The sequence below is a fragment of the Zeugodacus cucurbitae genome, chromosome 6 (genome assembly GCF_028554725.1).
Source record: "Zeugodacus cucurbitae isolate PBARC_wt_2022May chromosome 6, idZeuCucr1.2, whole genome shotgun sequence".
Lineage (NCBI taxonomy): Eukaryota > Metazoa > Arthropoda > Insecta > Diptera > Tephritidae > Zeugodacus > Zeugodacus cucurbitae.
Window position 1 is genome coordinate 24,187,344 of NC_071671.1, and position 20,495 is coordinate 24,207,838.

Consider the following 20,495-nt stretch of genomic DNA (forward strand, 5'->3'; position numbering starts at 1 on the left):
AAATCGTTATATTTTAATACACATTTTTGACTTTAGTAAATTTAAAATGCAATTTCGAATGGCAATATTGCTCTTGTAACGCTTATTTAATCTTCCATTCAAGCAAATTTCTCTGTTTGTTAGTACCCAAATGCAGTTCTTTGTTGTTTTTGTAAATTATAAAGTTATTTTTTTTTTTTTTTAAATACTGTATTTCCGATCACTAAAGATCGAAGATCTTAAATTGGAGTAATTTAAATTTCTTCAACACGTGTCTTATGACACTGCTCCAATTCTTGCTATTTCAAGCTCTCTATGTATCAAAAGTGCTTGACTGAAATTCAAACACACACTACAGCTTGTATTTATTTCCAACTGTATTGAAGTGTGTAATTTTCCTATTCGTAATCATTTTGACGTCACTTCAGTGTAGCCAGGTTCAGAGTTCAGACATATGCATGATAATTCAAATTGTTTATGAAAGCTTATAACACATTTATTTCGGATTTTTTTTTCATTTTAGAACACTAAATATAAAATTAACTATTGATTCGAATGATAATTAAAGGTCTTAAATAATTACAGCGTCAATTTACATCAAAAAGCTTCAATAATTCTTATATATAGTTCGCTTTAAACTCAAAACAAGAGTCTTTGTAGTTTTAGCATTTTAGAAAAGATAAATCAGCTTCCAATCCGCACTGAGTTCTATGTCTGAAATCCAATTAGAAGGTTGTTATAGTCTGCTAAAGTATTAGTAAAGTAAAGATTTGGTTCGAGAGTAATTCAAAGTCAGGTTTATTAAAGTAATAATAAAGAACTCAGATCGCTTCATAGTGATAGATACTTATTGGTAGTAGGGTTTCATTTGTTTTAAAATAAAAATCACTCATTTTAAAATTATTCCGAGGAGTTTGAGATTATTATTAAAAAAAAAATAATAATAATATATAATAAAAAAAAAATATTTTTTTATATATTTTTTCAATTGAAATAAAGAAATATTTATAATAATTATTATTTTTTAATTTTTTTATTTAATAATATTATTAATATTTTTTTATTATTTTATTTTATTTTTTCTTATTTTTTACATTTTACTTTCTTTTATTATTATTTATTTAATTTGTATTTCTGTTTTATTTTTTTATTTTTTGTTTAAATAAATTTTTATTTTTTATTTATTATCGTTCTAAATTTATCACTGCATTCCCTTATAATTGTTGTTCATTCTGCGCTCCTAATTTATTTCAATTAAATTTGATTAACGTATCGCATCCAGACTTTAAAAAAGCGCAGAAAATAAAACAAAAAATTGAAGTCAGCAACAAAGAAATAACTAAATTGGATACATACATACATTAATGCCTTCCTACGTCTGTATAGCTGATGTGCGTAAAAATGTGTATTTAAGTAAAAAAGTGAGCGTAGTTAGTGGAGTAATAATAACAGAGAGAAACCTGCCAACAGCATCCATTGCTCATGCTCAAAGCGCCGCCTGAGGGCAGCGCACCCTTATTGAGCTGCTGAACTCTGGGTGAATGCTGGTTGTGTTTATTGAGATCTTTATGAATGTATGTTTATAATTGGAGTTTTTATGCTTGGTGAGGTTAAGGGGGGAGCTGCGCTTGTGAAAATCTCTGTATAGAATGTAGTCAAAAGGAAAATTCATAAAGTTTCGAACATTTTTATATTGAAGGCTGAAAATGTACAAAGTATATTTTTTTTTGTAAACAAAGAGTTTATTTAAACAAATTAGTACTTGTTTTTGTATTTATATTTGTAAATCTGTATGTTTGTAAGCAGACAGTGACACATGCCTGCATTTGACGAGCTGCGCATAACATTCGAAGGCCATAATTTGCTTTATAAAGCAATGAGCGCACGCCGCCGCCACCACCGCCATTTCATCCTGGCTGGTCCATTAGCAAATACATACAAACAAATATATATATGTATGTATCTATGTATATAATATTCGATTACCTTTATGCTATTCTTTGCAGTTCGCCAAAACTTTTAGTTTAAATTTCGGCTTTGTTCTCCTTTTTGTTTTTATTTTTTTCGTCTACCCTTTGTCTTTGCATTGTTTTCCTTTTTGTTTTTGTTTACCTTTTTAATTGTATCTTTTAGCTGGCAAGGGTTAGTTTGACTGTGTTCAGCGTGTCAGCTCCTTGAGATTTGCTTGGCACAAATATGTTTTTCATCTCATTTTACTTATTATACTTGTTGTTGTTTTTTATTTATTTTTTTTTTATGTGCTGCGTACGCGCTTGAACCTTTTTCAATTGTTTTCCTCATATTTTTTCGACACTTGGCGTTTTGTATGTGTGTGCACACGCTGGTGGCTACCTGCGCTTGAAATATAACCACAAAAATATTTGTTCTTTTTTTGTAAACACATGCAATACATATTTACTTGTTGTACGTGACACCAAGTGTTGCACTTTTGTTGTTTGTGCCACTTGTGTGTGTGTGTTTCGAGGGAAGTTTTTTTTGTTGGCATTAAGACAAAAAAAAAGTATAGAAAATGCTAATGTGTTGGTCGAGTAGTTGCTTCCTTCCGCTTTTCTTGTCACATGTATATAATTATACATATTTATATATAATATTATACATACTTACATATTTAAATATATGAAATATGTTAGTGCGCGGAAGTTAAGTCAATGCTTACAAGTCTAACTGTTGGTCTCAGAAAGACATCTTATGCATAATTTTATATGAATTATGTTTGCTCGCACCTATAATTACATAATAAGTCTGCTATGTAACACGTACGTAGACTTTCTTTTAGTTTTCTTGTTAAAAAAAATGAACGTGAGAAAGTCGTCTTTGAAGTGTAGTGTAATTTTTATTGCTTTTTAATTATGAGATTAGGAATTAATATTTATTTCGGAACCCGATATAAATTAAAAACTCATATGCATGCAAGAATGTTGAAATTTTGTCCGTTTGCAGTAGTACAACCTGTTTTAGAAGTCTAGTAGGTCCGTTAAAGCATCGAAGTTGGAACATCTTGAAACCATTTATCACATGAAATGCTTAAAAATTTAAAATTTTACATGTGCTAAGGTAAAAAATTATCATGCAAAGTCGGGTCGTTGCTGCTAGACCATAATTGCATCAATGATGTAATTGAAGAACCCTGGCCATGGTATTGTTCCTTAAATATTCCGAAGAATGAACACTAGGGAGTTTTCATTTTGAGTTCATCAAGAGATTTTCCAAACAGAAATATTCCAGAGGTCTATCCTTAGTTTGTTTTTTTTTTCAAATATCTGTGGCACCTAAACGTGAATGATATCAAGTTATGATGGCTCTCTGAATATATTGGTATACTATAAAAAATAATATGTGAAGTTCCCTTGGCATTAACTCTGACCTGACTTTACCCTGTTGAATAATGCCGATGTAAAATCATTATAATATAAATAGATAAATGACTTTCTCAAAATAACGACTGATCTATAAACATTATCTAAATAAAAGTGAACGAGTAATACAGGTACTTTGTAGCCTTTTTCTTCGTGAGAAAGATAATTTTGAGTTTTTATCTTAGATTTGTAGATCAATAATTCAATTTAAAAGCTTACAAATCAAAATGATAATAAACAAATCGTATCTAACCTAATATTTTTTTAATTTATTTTTTTTTTTTACTGAAAATAATTCAATTTAACGAACTTTTATCTAAATTAAATAATTTCTTTAATCTTTTATAATACAATTTGTGCCACACTTCCTTCTAACAAGCCGCCTCCACGGCACATGTCTATTTCTTATAAAAGCTTTTCTTCACACATTTATATACATATGTATATTCCACTGTCTGTGATTTAATTTAATATGTATGTGAGTGCGGTGACAATAGCGCAAGTCCAGCCAGCCAGTAAGGTGCAGTAAACCTCATGGCTTTTATTGTGTGCGTCAATTTGTTTGCTCACTATTTTGCCTGATTGCGAATATGAATGTGCAAATTCCAAGGAAATTTGGGCAATTACGATAAATATACACGCTCAAGAATACATACAATAAGAATTTAAGTGAGTTAAATGAGTAAAGTGATATGAAAAAGAGGGAATGGTGCGGTAGTGGGTTGTCGTACATTATGAGTTCATAACATTTATTTGGTTATTTAATTAAAGTATCACACTTTGTAGGCACTAAAGTAGTAAGATTGTGGTCTAGGAAGAGAAATTTTTATAAGTGATACATGTGATTAAAAATAGTAACAAGATCATGGTTGTGGAAAAGTTAGTTGTTGTTAAATGTCTGAAATAATTATCATATAAATAATGTGATTATTGAATTGCTCATCGTCAGTTTGAAATTATACTAAATGTCCATTTCAAGGTCTTGTGTACTATCTCCCAATTAAATTGGTTAAATTATTCAATAAGAAAATTGAGCTTAGATCTGATCATACGCCGTTCATATCTGACGCGAAAGCAATGACGCTAAAAATAACGACAAAATATGTAAGTGGCTTACTTCCATTAACATTTTCAATGTTTCAAGCTCTATTCCTCTTCTTCTTCTTTTCCATCTACAACCGTCTTCTTTTGCGAAATCACGTCGGTTGTACCTTCCCAGTGCAGACAGGTCCCTACGCACTTTTTGGATGCGCGGGCTTCCTTGTTGTTGTTATAGCGGTATTAAACAATCCCTAAATACAAATTTTGATTTCATCGTCCTTGGCCGGATAAAAATCCGGGTACCTTTCGGTTAAGTAGAATCGATTCTCGTGGGAACGTGTCGCTCTTTCTCCCGTTGTCTACCCCTGGGACTGGGATCGAATGAGCTTTTCGCTGGAGCATCGTCTTCCATGCGTACGACATGGTCCAACCAGCGCATTCCATTCTTTCGAATTTTTCAGTGTGATTTTTCAGCTGGAGTTGTCATCTTTCATTAAAAGTTCTATTAAATACTCTAATATCATTTCCTAAGGTTTGTGACTTGACGGCAAAAGGTGTGAGACTTTGCTGACTTGTTATATGACTAATTAACCCTTAATTGAACCGAAATGTATTATATACTCAATTTATATAATCCGAATGATTTATAAACATTTAATTTCCGCATAGAAAACCATACAAAACAAAAACAAATGAATTTTCCAATTACTACGTCAAATGCTTCATTTACATTACGTTAATCAATACACTTTAGTAGTTCATTACATCCACAACAACAACATAAAAGCGATGTTCACAATAAGTCAACAACACTATTAGGACACATCAGCGCGATAATTCACATGCAAAACAATGCTTTGACATTGTATACGAAACTTGCAATCGCAAATGTTTCACAGTTTTCAATAAAAATACGTTTCCAGTTGTTATTGTTGTCGTACACCGCTACTTGCAATCCAGTTCAATCGTAATTCGCGCACTTTGTTCGCGCAATAATACCAAATTTGTAAAGTAGCCCCGCTATTAAAGTCGATTTTTTCGCCCCTTCGCTTGTCATTTCATACAAACATTGATTTTCAAAACGTAATTTACCGCATTTTGTTGCAAAAATAAATCAAATCAAATAAGGCTAAAATGGAAAACAACAACAACAGAAGCGCGAGTATGTGAAAAATACGAGCATTTTTTGCGATTAATTGAAAATTGAAGCCATTTATGGTTAAACAACTGGTAGAAAATACATAGATTCGTTAGACACAAACGCCATTAAGTGGCTTTAAAACTTTGTTTTTTTTTTTGCTAACAAATCCATGATCTTTTAAAGAATTCGTTTAATAGTTGCTACGCCCACACAGTTGGCGCCCGTTTTGTAATTGAGTTGTGGAATTTTTGAGATTTTTAATGAGTTGGGTTGTTTTTATATACAGTTCGATTGTTGTTTTTTGTTATTTCGGTGTGCTGGGAAAGCACTTGAAAACTTTATTGATATTGAATTGAATAATTATTTAATGAATGATAATGAACAAATGATTCATAAATTCCAGAGGAAAGTACATTTATACAGTGAAAAATTCAGAGGAAATTTCGGATTCTTAAAATATAAGGAAATGGAAATTGAAACAGATTTCTTCCTTGGTGCTTAACTAATTATAGAACACTGTGAATACTCAGTAGTTGTAGAAGGTTCAAAGGTCAAAACTTATCGGTTATATCTCACTATGGTTCTGGTCTTAATGTTTTTTTATTTTGTTACAAAATCGAAAATAATATCAAAATATTATTTTTTAAACAATTTGCCAATGCCTTTTTCAGTTTCGAAAGTTTTGAAATTCGGAAATAATATCAGAATAACTTTTTGTTTAACCAATTTTGGCAATGTTTTTGTCAGTTTCGAAAATATTGTTTTTTAAATGTTATGAAAATTTGTTAAAGACGTTGTAAAAAACTGTTATCTTATTACACAAACGAAAATAATATCAGTATAATATTTTTTGGCAATGTTTTGTCAGTTTCGAAATTTCAAAATTATTGTTGTTGCCCAATATTTTTTTAGCAGATTTGGCAATATTTGTTTTCAGTTTCGAAAGTAGAGTTTTTAGGCAAATTTGTTAAAAAAAATTAAAAGAAAAACACAATCACATTACACTATCGGAAATAAAATCAGTATAATATTTTTCAATCATTTTTGACAACGTTTTTGCCAGTTTCGAAAATTCGAAAATATTGCTGTGCAATTGTTATGTTGAAACTATTGACAAAACTATTAGATACATAATCGGAAATAATATCAGAATATTACATTTTTTGACAATATTTTGATAATTTTTGAAAATTTGAAAATAGTGTTTTCAGGCGAATTTTCTAAATATATTGAAAAAAAAACCGTAATTGTAATTCAAATCAAATATATGTAGAATCTTCCCAAAACGATTAATCAGTATTGAAAGTGTTCGAATAATATTTAGGTTATTATTATTATTTCTTTATTTTATTTTTATTATTATTATTTTATTTTATTTTTATTCTTATTATTTTATTTTATTTTATTTTATTTTTTATTTTTTTTTTATATTTTTTTTTTTATTTTTTTTTTATAATTTTTTTTTTATTTTTTTTTTTATAATTTTTATTTTTATTATTTTTTATTAATTGTATTATTTTTATTTTATTTTTTATTTTTCTATTTAGAATATTTTTTTGATTTCAAAACCAAATATAATATGTATACACAATTTTATATTGACTACTGTGAATTGCTGTTTATGCTTGCATAAACCGGAAAGTACGTATAGTTTCTAATAAAACGTTTTCGAATAAACCGTTCATTTAAATAACTCGATTAAAATGTTTTAATCGAAAATAGTTTTACAGTTTTCTTGCATAAAATTCTTTGCACTAAATAAAATGTGCTTAAAATAACGGTAATATATATTTTCTTCACACATATAATCTAAAAGCATTTCCTTTTAACATTTTAACACTTGATTGCAATTCGTATATTTTCATTTAAATATTGTTTTTTTTTTTATTTACAAGGAATGCACAACTTCAGTTTTTCACCTTTTCATTTTCAACATGCCAAGCAGATAAACCACACTGCTTATAGGCACTTCAATTTTTAATGCAATAATTTTTTTTTTGCTTTTTTTAATTTTATTTTTCCTTTTCCGCTTGTTTCAAGCGCCTAATCAATATTTTTACACCTCATAAGAGTTTTCACATTCGAGAGATATCTGCTTAGTTTCTGCCACATTTCCAACTTCAATTGCACTGGCAAGATGTTTTACAACATTACAAAACGCGGCGAGTGGTGGGCGGCTTGATTTGATCGCACATAATCTGGTTTGTAATGCATGCTCATTACTAAATTTTGTTGCACTGTTATCAATTTCAGTCGAACGCAGCCGCCGCCGCACCAATTAACACCCTCCTGCCTTAGTATTGGCATTGGAGCTTAAGCAGCAGGTGTAGCTAGTTTACCAATCTTTCTTGTTTTTTTTTGTTGTTTGCAACCAAATCTAACACCTCAGGGTGCAACGGGCTAATTACTCGTTTGCCAATGCGTGAATATTACACCTGTGCACAACAACAACAATAACAGCGCTGCTCAGCTGTGAAATGGAAAACTCAAGGAAATCTCAAGTGTTTTGTTGACTTGTTCACACCTTCGCAGCTACTTAATTAAACATGCTTACTGCCAGTTGTTGCTCCATAGATAGCTTCATTAAGCTGCACTAGCAATTGTTGTTGCTGCCGCCTGCACTGCGTCAACTTGTTGCATGCGCCTAATAATTTTGTTAGTAGCACATAAGTAAATTGCCATAGAATCGATATGTGACATAAATACATGTGTGTTCAAAAAATAACGGGAATTTTTTTTATTTTGAAAAATATAGTTTTTTCTTTGTCTTTATTTATTATTGTCGTTCCCATTACAAGTTCCCTTTCGATATTAAGCATATATGCCAGCACTTTTTCCAATCGTCGAAACACTTTTCGGACTCGATTTTTGAACTCGACTTTAGCTCTTTCAGCGATTTTTTGTATGCCTGTAAAACAAATTTTACAATTCCCGTTATTTTTTTGAACACACAACGCACACTCATGGTGGTCACGGTTAGTCCTTTCACCGTTACCATAGTTATTTTAGCAAGTTGTCACAACAAAAGGGTCTACAATTGCTCGTTCATAATACGAAATTTCTTCTATTTACTTCTTCTCCATTTAGTCTCTGTTTTAATTTTCACACTTTCGCATTTCTCAATTGTGTGTTGTTTCGGTTTTTAGCAATATGTAGTGATTTGTACGCGTTTCTACTATTTTTTTAGCGCAAATTTGTGCATAAACATAAGTTTGCTAATTTCTAAATATAAAATTTGTGCTCAAAAAGTTGGTGTTATTTTTTACGTACTATTACATACCTACATACATGTATTTGTATGTACATAATATTTTTAGGCAATTTGTTGCGTTTACTCTCGCATTAAGTAGTGCATTTCGTGCAGCGCCGTCGTCAGTCATCATCTTCTAAGCGTACACGCTTAGCCTGTGTGAAATGTGAGTTCCCATTATTTGGATTTTTGTGCCTGTCATTTCTACTCGCTTGCATTTTTTTTCACTATTTCTCATGTGTATTGCAATGCGTTTCATTTGTCGCAATTTGTTGCAGAACTGTGTCAATATTTTTGTCGTGACGTTGCTTGGGTTGTCATTTTTAAGTCTTCAAACTATATACATACATACATATATACAGTTCTGTTTAATGTTGAAAATTTTAATGATGTGCAATTATGTTTTATTTTGACATTTTTTTATCATTAATTTTTCATTATTGTTACATAAAATGTGCGTTTAATTAGACATTATGAATTTTATGTATTCTATAATTTTAGAATATAGCGCCAAATGAATTTAAATTTGAAGATAAAAAGTATTCAGTATGGTTTTTGTCATGAATCTTGTATGATATTTTACAAATGTCAACAATGTTGCTATATTCGGCATCAAATCAGCGTGTTTATGGGAGTTTATAACTCGCTTTGCTAACTGATTAAAAGCGCAGTTAATCCGAATTAACTTTGCCGTCTGTCTAGGCTATTAGATGTTTCAAATAGAGGGTTTCGAGTTAATACCCGAAAAAGTGTGAAGGTGTGAAGTACAATTTTTATATAAAACATCTACATAAAATATCGATGCATCGATGTTTTTAGATTCGAGACATCGATGGCTAACATCGATGCTTTTTGACGAAAACATCGATGTTTCAAAAACATCGATACATCGTTTGCATCCCTATGATTCATTCGTATGCCATGTACAATTCAACCTAATTGCGGTTGCTTACATGTGTTGTAATAATTTCACTTATTTAAACTTTGATTAACCACTGCTATTATTTCGAACACAGTTCTATATGTATGCCTTTTAAGGGCTTTCAAAATGTTCAGTCACATACATTTTTGTAGATTAAAATTTGTTTCTTCATCTAGATTTATATTCATATTCATATTTAAGAACAACAATTAAGATCTTACCCTTATTATAACTGTTTCGTGAACTGATCCCAAGACTGACATAATCTAAAAATATAATTACTGAAGTCTTGTATTTCATAAACAAATTTTAGTCCAGTCAAAAGTTCATATTCTTTGTGCTCCCATTTTATGGTTCTCTACTTGCTTTTTAAATGTTTTTTTTTCTTTTCCTTTTTATACTATATTTTTTTCCGCTGACCAGCTGTCCCTCTAACTGCAAAGTTCACACCGAGCAGCAAATAAATTATTTCGAAATTCGTTCATTAATTTACTACACAACAACAACGTAATTTTAGATGACTCTGTGAGTAGTCAGTACTTTTTTTTTTTAAATTCTCCTCTTTTACAAACATATCCATTAACAACTACGCGACAATGCACCTACCAGCTATCTCCTCCTACCTCCTTTCGGTCCCTTTTTCGGCACAGGTGAATCTCGCCTGCGTTGCAACTAAAATAAATGCACAAACAACAGCAAATAAACAACATAAAAAATAAACAGTCTATAAAAATATTGTTGTTGTTGTTGTTGCATGCAACTACAGGCCATTTTGCACGGATTTACAACAACTCAGCGGCTAGGAGCCTAGTGACTCATAGCTCATAGACGTGCGCGTATGTGCTGGCGCTACTTTAGTTATTTTCGAACTAAAAACGTGAACGCATTGCAACAAAAAAACAAAAACAGAAAAACAACTGAGGAAAAAAATTTGCAAAAAAACATTTAAAAGGAGTCCCGTTTGTTTAACGCATTAGTGCTTTTTATAGTCAGCGCGAGTAAAGAAGGGCAAAAGTAGTTTTGGCGGCAATTCAAATTTCGGAACTTTTGGTGTGGCCTCATTTGATGTGTAGTAGAGGAGATTCGTCTTTAATCTTGCTTCTAAAAATTTTTTCTACAATTTTTTTTTAACAAAACAAAAAAAATCTCCAATTTTTCAACGTGTCTTGCATGCGCATGGCTTTTGATGTGTAAATAAATCTTGAAAGAAAGTGTATATGTGTGTGTTTGAGTGTGTGAGTGTCTGAAACTTTTATGACTTGCAACGAGTCATCTGCATAATAATAAACAAAAAACCAAAACGAAAACCCAAAATAAATATACAAATTGATTAATAAATATACAAACGCTGTAGGCAAAGGGTTTGCCAGCGTGACGTCTTTTCTGTTTACATAGCAGCGCACTTATCAGCACAAACCGGAACCCAAGTCGTCGATAAGATGGATATAAACGCTACCAATGTGATTAGTCAAATATAAACCAAAGAAGACTGAACAAAAAAAAAAAAAAACAAATATAAAAAGATAAACAAAACAAATAGAACACTGATAAAGTCAAACTAAAAGAAAACAACAGCAATACGACATACTTAAAACTACCAAAAAATTACAAAAAAGTATAGAAAAAATACAAAATTGAAAAATTACAACATTAGTACCGTTTACAGACTTGCAACGTTACTGTAAATACACAACAAAAACGTAGTACGTAACTACCAAATTACAATAACAACCAAAAAAGTAAAAAAGTAACGAAACCAAAAATTAGTCTAAAACAACCAAACGAACAAACAAAAATATTTTTCAAAAATAAAAGAAGAAGCAGCAGCAGCACCAAAAATATATAGACAATCAACAATAAATCACTAAAAATGTCGGGCATATTTCGTACGCATTCATTGAACAGCACCAGTCATTCAACGCCGCAGAAACGCTACTCCTTTGGCGCTTTTTGGTAAGCACAACTTATCACCACGCTCTCTCTCTCTCTCTCTGCTAAACTATTAAATACTGTACTTTAAAAATTGTTTCTTTCCTTATTTACTACTAACTTGTTTATGGCCATTTCCGTAGCATTTGGAATAGCCATAAAATGTGGCGTTGCTACTATTTCAACGCCGCAATAAAATATTGGGGAGGCATTAATCAAGCATTGGTTAGTGCTTGTGGGTTTAGATTTTCTAAAAACAATATTCATGTAACGGAAGTTTTTCGAATTTATTCAAATTTTTATGAATGTAAAGTTAATATAAAAAATTTTTAAACGTCATTTATGTGATTGAATTTATAACGGGTTATTATTAATGCGTGTTAAAATTATGACACTGTAAATAGTTTTAACACGATTTTTTTCGCTAGAGTCCCCAAGAAGTATCATTTTGACAATTTATTCTGGGAGTAAGGAAAAATAAAACGATTTTTTCTCTTTTAGACATTACTTCTTGAAAGGATTTGACATTTTTTTTAATTCTATACAAAATATCGGTTACTGGAGCAATTTTCGAAATCACATTTTACGGAATATCTTTAAGCCATGAAAAATATTTATTTGAAAACCCTAGACTGCCGTAAGGACTTAAGATGATATAGTAGATTCAATAATTTAAACCAAATAATTCGAAGTATAAAACGCTAAAACTATAGCAAGCAATACTAATTCTTGTAGATAATACTCTCATATAGATGATTTTTGTTCGAGAAAAAACACAATTTCTTCCAATAAACATATATAATATATATGTATACTCGTACATTAATAATTATTTTCAAACATTTCCACGAATCACTTCCTACTACGCCGTGCCGCTTGAAGTGGTTTCTGATATCATAAATTTTCCAGAGAAACCCATACGCCTTTTTTCTACTTTAACAAAAGATTGCTTAAAATCACGTAACACCTCAAAATTGTGTAATCACATAGAATTTGCACAATTGTAGAAAGATGGGGAAAAATGTAATGAAAATGTAAAACTGTTTCCAAAATATTCTTGTCAACGTAAAAAAGTCTCTCTTAAACAAGAGATATAGTAAAATTAAAATCTTACAAAAATTACAATTATAAAAACCATAATTGATAACAAAATTTTAATAATAAGTACAACAATATTGAGTGGAAACAATTTTAACCCGCTGATAATCCCGCTGGGTCAAAGTGACCTGCTTTTGTTTGTTGTTAAACAAAATATATCTTTATAAAGTTCATTTAAATTTTTTTACCATTGACTCTTTTTATTAAATTTAAATATATTGGTATTCGTTTTTTAATATTTTTATTTTTTTTAATTAAATTCGTATTAATTATTTTAATCTATTCTACATTATTTCATTAAATCGAAAAAGAAAATATTTGGAAAAATATATTAAAAATATTAAGATAAACAAATTCAAAGTAAAAAAATGTTTAATATCAAATTAAAAATGTATAAATTCCATTAATTCGTAATAGCATTCTTTTAGAAAAATTAAGAAATATATAGGAATCAAATTAAAAAAATATATAGTTCCATGAAATTGAAAAAAAAATTGTTGAAAAGTTTATAAACCATAATAAATAAATTCATAAAAATTTAATCTCAACGCGCTTCTCACAGAATATATTATATTTAACAACCTTTACTAACAAAAATTTTTTTATTACACAAAACCCGTTTGAGTAATAAAAATTAAATGTGTTCTGACAAAAAATTATAATTTTATTTATTAATAATTTCTATTGAGTTGCAAGTCATGTACAAATTGTCTGTTTTTAACAACAAAAAATAGTAATAACTGCCTTAACTTGAAATGCACTATTTAACGGTTTATTGCTAAGTTCAACTGCAGTTCGCCCTACTTGTGTATTGCTGTTTTTTTTATTTTTATTTTTTTATTATTTCGTCTGTATGTATATTAAATGCAGTTAGTTGCCATAAACCACAATGTGTCAACACGTGCGCCTTTTTTTCTTGTAACACACTCAATGCTTTCCTATTCCAATACACACAAACATAACACATATGTATGTGTTTGTTTGGTTGTATATACAATTTTTTTCGCCCACTTCACCTTTCATTGAATCATAATAATAACTTTATAAATAGTTGTTTTTCTGGTTAAACTCAATTTCTTCCTTTGTGAAGCCATAAAAATTATATAAACTAAGTAAGCGCACACAATATTGCACTTTTGATCAAAAGAAGTGAGAAGTAATGCTAGAAAAAAGTTTATATCTGTATCTGCAGCTTCCTTTGTTAGATCGTGTAGTACCACCCCACGCCTGACTATGTTTGTTGAGTATCTATTGTGTACAAGTATATATACATTTGTATTTTAATCGGTCGCGCATGTTTTCTTCACTTCTTTAACAATTATTTCCGTAGTTTATGCATTAAAAGGCTTCAAAGTGCGTTCATAATGAATTCCATTTATCTCAAATACGCTTAAACGGCGGTCGAGCGTCTTTATCACTTTATTGTAATATTGTTGTATTTATTTATTTTTTCATTTTTTTATTTTTACTAAAAATATTTACAAGTATCTCGGGCGTTATTGCGCTACTGATAAGGCAATAATTCGCAAATTTGCAATAAATAACTGTATAAATATTATACTTATGATTATAAAGGGATTGTCACCAGAAAAATTTATATTCGCTTAGAGACCTTAAGTAATTTTGACACGCTTTTGTACTTGGTTTATGAGAGCAAATTTTTTTATCAGCATTCCATTTCAGTGAGTTAAAATATAGTAAGATTATACTAAATAAAATAAAAATATGAGAGAATTTTTAGAAAATGTTCCCCATGACTCACATGGTGGGCTTTGATGTCGCAATACGTAAATTCCATAAAATATGAGTTTGTGTGTAAGAAATTAAATTGAGAAATACTATCTGACGAAGTCAACCGAGAGACTTGACGTCGACGTACTATAGTAGTGATCTCTTGATGCACCTGGGCGGTGGTTTTGATTCCAGCAGATGGCTACAGGGGTGATTTTGTAATCTCTCATGAAAACTGAAATATCATAGCCTACAATCACAAATTATTGTTAGAATCGAACTTTGAAAAAATGACAGCTTGATAATCTTATCTAGAATTGTTATTCATAACAAGTACTGTTCTCAATTGGGTCTTCCAAAGTAAAATACTATTCATACAAACTACTTTTTTATGGTTCAAAGTTATAGACGATAGCAACACAAGAAGTAACGAAGCGTTTAGAATTCCGATGAGAAAAATTTTACAAAAGATGTTTGGGCAACATATGACACGAAATCACGCACGATATTTTGATAAAATAATGGTCTGGTAAAGAAATGGATCCAAGCTTCCCTGTTCTGAAGTTTAAACAGTTTGGAAGACACGCAAAAAGCAATATAAATTGTAGATCTCTATACTTCCGATTATCAGTTGTTTTAGGCGAAAGTCTAATCTGTCTCAAGCTTAAAAGTTGAAGACTATAAAGTATTTTTTATCCAGTTACTGTCGGAAAAATATATGAATTAAAAATTCTATTACTGTTCCTAATCATTTTTGGGTACCTGAAAGTGATCTTTCATTAGATCTATTATTGAAAAATGTTTTTAGTAGGTATTCTTGTAAGAATAGCTGTTTCTTAAGTTGTTGTCTGATTCTACTATTCCAAATTCCATAAACAACAGTACAAACTACACTTCTTAGAAAAAATCATGTTTGACAACTTTTACTAGAACCAAAAAATTTTGAGGTTATGTAAATTTTTATCCAACTAAGAATCTGTCAGTAGTGTCTGTAAATATATACACTTTAGAATGAAAACAAATGAATTTAAACTGACGCCGTAAGCATGTTTTAAATTATGTAAACTGTCAGTGCTGTTTTGCATTGAGTAATTCAACTTTCAAACGCAATTTATAGCATTAAACACCAATTAATTGAACCTTTGATATTGTCTAAAACAACTTTTGATGCATTCATGTTTACCACATCAAAGCGAAAGCTCCACAATTTCCTACATAAATATTATATGCAATTTATTGGGTCACTAGTTTGCATTGGTTTAAGTTACGAACCAATCGATGTGGTAATAAATTGGCGTGGAACATCATTTAACGCCACTAAAATGCAATTAGAACGAAATATGCTGCACTTGTTGCAAGCGCAACAACAAACAATAACAGCAACAACATAACATAAAGTGCAATGTAAACAAAATGTAGAAAAAATCCAAAATTTAAAAAAATTTAAAAATTTGAAAAAAAAAATAATTTTTAAAATACAAAAATAAAAAAAAAGAAATAAAGTAAATTCTCTCCTCAAACTACCAACAGTTGCACCACCTCCTGCCGTTTAGCCAATTTCTTTGCTAACAATTTATGTTGGCCATTCATTTGATAGGTACATATGTACACAATATGTATATATGTAAATGCATAAACAATTTAATTGTATATACAATATTATTGGCTCATCACAGTGCTCTTGGCCGTTTGTAAGACTTTTTGGGTCCAACTTGTACTGGCCGAAAGCGACAGGCGTGTAAACAAGTGTTGTTCCGCTTTCAATTGGACGTTTTGTTTGAAATGCTAGCGTTGTAATTGTTTAGTTTACACTTTTGGCCTGTTCGTTTCTCTCATATAAGGATTTATGCCAAGCGTCAAATCTCTTAACACCTCATTACAGTCGATTTGTGTCGGCGGCATATTGTTTGTACGAGTACGTGCTCCTTGAACGTCAAAGTGGTGGTCCACAAGACCGCAAGATCACAAGAATTGATGATGCTTGTGGTGTATGCACCAAGGGTATGTTTATATGCTCAAATCGACTGCAGTAGTGCGCTGATGTTGGTTTTAACATGCTGTTTTGTCTTTAGTTTTACTCCTTTGCCCACTCTACAAACATACAGACATTAATTTTTCTTTCATACACATGGTTTTTTTATGTTTTTTAATTTTTTCAATATTTTTATACCCTTCACGACATACAATTCTAAGTATTATATTATATTACACTCGTTCTCTAGTAAGCAACCTGCAGAGGATATTCGCTAAATTAGCAATTAACTAAAGTCACCGAGCTTGAAGCTTTCAATCGATTGTTCAGGAATGAGGATTTGCGTTATAACTCCTAACTTTAAATAGCTATAAACTCGAAAATTTTATAAGCATTTTCTTATGATTTTTTAAAAGTGTACTATGAAAATTATATCGATCGACTATAATATATAGCGCTCGTACAACCGATTATTCAGATATGAGATTTCGTTCTATAACTCATGCTCTTTGGCAGTTGATCTTGAAATTTTGTAAAATAATTACTTTTCAAGACTTAAATGCAGATCTAGAAAAGCTTTGAAATCGGTTGAGGATGACAAATACCGTTCCTATAACCGATTATTCAGATATAAAGTCTCGACTTGTAATTCTCGAGTTACGAAATAACAAAGATTTCCCGGCAATCTATATAGATTTTACAAATATATAATAATTTTCCTAAATTTAATTCAATTTTTTTTTTAAGTTCTGTTTCCAATCATGCAAGGTATAAAATCTTCGGGGTTTGAAGTAGCTTCACAATTTGTTTCCACTTTTTCTTTGTGGGTTTGTGTAACTAGAGCTGTGTACATTTGTCTACATTCTGACTGATGTCTATTTGATATGCTGCCTTCCGATGTACATAAATAAGAGTTGGGCACTTCGTTTAGCGTGTCAGACTCTCATCTCTGCTGCTTCTTCCTTTTCTATATGTAAATATGTATGTAATTTTATATATTTATTTATAAATTGTGGCGTTCAAATAGTATGTATTCACAGTCACCTTCTAGCATTGACAATATGGTTACGACTAAGTCGAACAAAACGCAGCGAAGAAACAAAAAAACGAAAAAATCATGCATTTCGACTATATTATTTGAATCCAATGAACGAAATTGAATGTTACGCATCATTGCGTACATTGAACTCACGGGCAGACAGACGACTGATCTACATTTGAATACACGATAGGGAGAAGGGTGGTGCGGGCACTCGCCTCTAATTTGACATTTCCATATTGACTGCTTTATGACGACATTTGCAGCGGAGGAAAAAAAGAAACAAAGTTTAGAATAATGTTACACAGTTTGGAGCTGTAAAGGCTTGGCTGTGGGAAGCTTGTTGCTTGGCTTCACTTAACAATTGGGTAATTGTGGGTGCTTTATTTTTATCATTTGAGTATAACTTCTCCCTTTTGCAAAAAAAAAAAATTAAATTCATTTCAATCTTTGCGCAAATTTCCTTATATAGCAAAGTCATAAATTGATGACATGCCATTTGTATGCCATATTTCAGCATGTTTTATAACCTCATTTTCCATTTAAGGTAATGCGAGTTTAACAATATTTTAGTATAAATTCAATTTAAAAGAGATTAATGAAATAATAATGAGCTGATAAAACATTATTAAAGTTGTTCTCAATAATATTAGTATTTTTGTTAAAAAATGTGTTTAACCATTCTAATATGTCAATTCTCAAACATATTTCTGGTTAGTATCCCTTTTGCAACTCCAATACGGAACAATAATGCAAATTTCAAAAAAATATGAATTTGTTTTTAAAATGTATCCGCCATATTGGTCCGTCATTTTTAAATAAAAAAATAAGGTCGAATTCATAATCAGCGACCCCGAAAACCCTCGAGTAACTAGTTTCAAACGAATCCGATGAACTTTTCAAAAAGACGTCCACCATATTGGATCCTTCGTTATGAATTTTGAAAAACTAACACCGTATTAGTAATCCGTGAACTCGAAAAGTATTGAGTTTCAAGCGAATCCGATGCATTTCATACAAAACCCTGATCTGATGGTTATTTGGATTCTGCGCCTCCCAAAAACAAATAGTACATATTGTAAGACCCTCATGTCAGAACCAACATTTTTTTTTGGACTGTGTTGTTTACAGCTACCGAGTAGGAAAAGAACACACCTAGTTATTTGACGTTCTAGCATTCATGGAGGTTAGAAAAATACATTATTTTTAAAAACTGGATTGAGGAACAAATTAGAATGGGAAGTTTTCAATAGGTAGTTTGCTAATAATACTCGATTACTTATATCTTGGAACTTGGACTCATTATCGAAGCAACGGAGCGAACCGATGCGCTATTAAAAAATCCAGACAAAATATATAGGTTCGGTTATAGAACTAGAAATGAAATAAAATCGATGTGTAATACCGCTAGATGATTTCGGAGAGCTTTATCAATATGGTTCATTAGTTCTCACTAGAAGCTGAATATCCCATGAACACATTTTGTGCGCGATATCTATACTTAACCTCAAAATTTCGTATCAACTCTACAAAACACAATGAGAGATGCAAATCTTAATATTTTATTTGTATATACCCAGAACACATAGGGTGAATTCACATACTATAACTTCTTAGAACACTTTTACACTCTTTTATACCCCAACCCTGTCATCCACTCTCGCCTCATCCGATTCGCCATCAAAACAATCATCCACTTCGTTGAGCGTACGATTGCAATACACCGAATATACGCTCCAAGCGCTCCAACCCTGACGTCGCTGTATAGTCCTGGCGCACACCACTGCCTCGGTTATGTCATCCAACAACAAGTTACTGCAATTGACATTGCACTCATTGAACGCATAGTATTTGGTGCTATTATCCGGTTGACACCAATAGCGACTGCTGATCTGAAAGAGTCCATAGTCGCCGGAGCCGTCCGCATTGCGATTGCCCACCACATGCGTGTTGTAGCGACTCTCGTAATGGGCAATGCACAGCCACAGCGACAGCTCCGATTTCGGCACGTCCAAAATGTACAATTGGCCGGCGAGTTCGCAGCGTTGCAGACGACGCGTCTGGATGGGGGCGGGTGCGTAGACGAGCAACAACAGCCAAATGCAGCAACAAATAGTTGCGGCGGTGGTGGTGGTGATGCGGACAGTGCGGACGGTGTTTTTGGTGGCAGCGGTGTCTATAAATGTTGGCAGTGATCGTTGCACGACGGCTGTTGGTGTTGACACTTCCACTTCTTGATTTTGTCGTCCGCGGCGGCGGTGACGCTGAACGTTTTGGCACTTCATTTGCATAACATGTGATTTGATTAATGATACGAATTGGGGAAATAGTTTTGAAGCGTGCGCGTTGAAAATTTTTATGAACGCGGATGTAGTTACTGGTTGGCGATAGCTGTCTCGTCGCGTCGCTGGTAAATGTCGTACTGAGGTGAGGCGCATCGTTTTTAGTATGCGTTTGGTGGAAGTCAGTAGCGCAAAGTTAATTTAAGAACCAATAATAATAAACAATAAAACTATGGTCCAAACCGGTTTTATGCTTTGCGAAAATTCAACTCATTCATTATGGTAATTACACAGTGTGATTGCTGTGTTTTTCTTTTTTTGTTTGTTTTTGCTGGGCTTTTACATTGTAGTCGTCCTCGCCGGCGGCTTTATTGCTGCTCCGTACCTTCATCTTTGCCCCACCCTCAGCTGCGATATTGCACATCTTTATTTATTTCAGTTTGTTTTGATCATTGAAGTGTTTAATAATAAATATTGGAGAATAAAAGTGGCGTGAGAATTATTTATCGTTATCACAGTTATGCGCATCTATGTTTCGTGTCTACTGCTGTGGGGGTGTTCACAGTGCGAATCAGCAGCTGACTAATTGCCGCAAAGTGAATATAAAGCTTATAGTTAGAATCTGAGAGAAGATTGAGGAAAGGAAACATCTTGCACTATAACTGCGATTTTGAAGTTTGTTAAGGAGTTTAACTGTTAAATTCTTCAAAGCTGGCTCCATATATGTATATGAT

The 20,495-nt window shown here is 31.6% G+C and overlaps 2 protein-coding genes across 5 annotated transcripts in view; one reads left to right on the forward strand and one right to left on the reverse strand.

Annotated features, from left to right (window-relative positions):
* The window catches only part of LOC105210694 (centrosomin), a 43,485-nt gene that overhangs the window by 6,601 nt on the left and 16,389 nt on the right, over positions 1 to 20,495 (forward strand). The window contains exon 2 of one of the 4 annotated variants that reach the window (XM_011181806.3): positions 11,065 to 11,663. The exons of the other annotated variants lie outside the window; for them this stretch is intronic. Coding sequence (XP_011180108.2) covers positions 11,581 to 11,663 — 83 coding nt within the window. The 5' untranslated portion in view covers positions 11,065 to 11,580. The remainder of the gene's footprint in view (positions 1 to 11,064; positions 11,664 to 20,495) is intronic. 4 annotated transcript variants of the gene reach the window in all.
* LOC114803765 (lysozyme 1) lies at positions 19,016 to 19,917 on the reverse strand. The gene has a single exon (XM_029039340.2). The coding sequence runs from the start codon at positions 19,915 to 19,917 to the stop codon at positions 19,114 to 19,116; it is 804 nt and encodes a 267-aa protein (XP_028895173.2). The 3' UTR covers positions 19,016 to 19,113.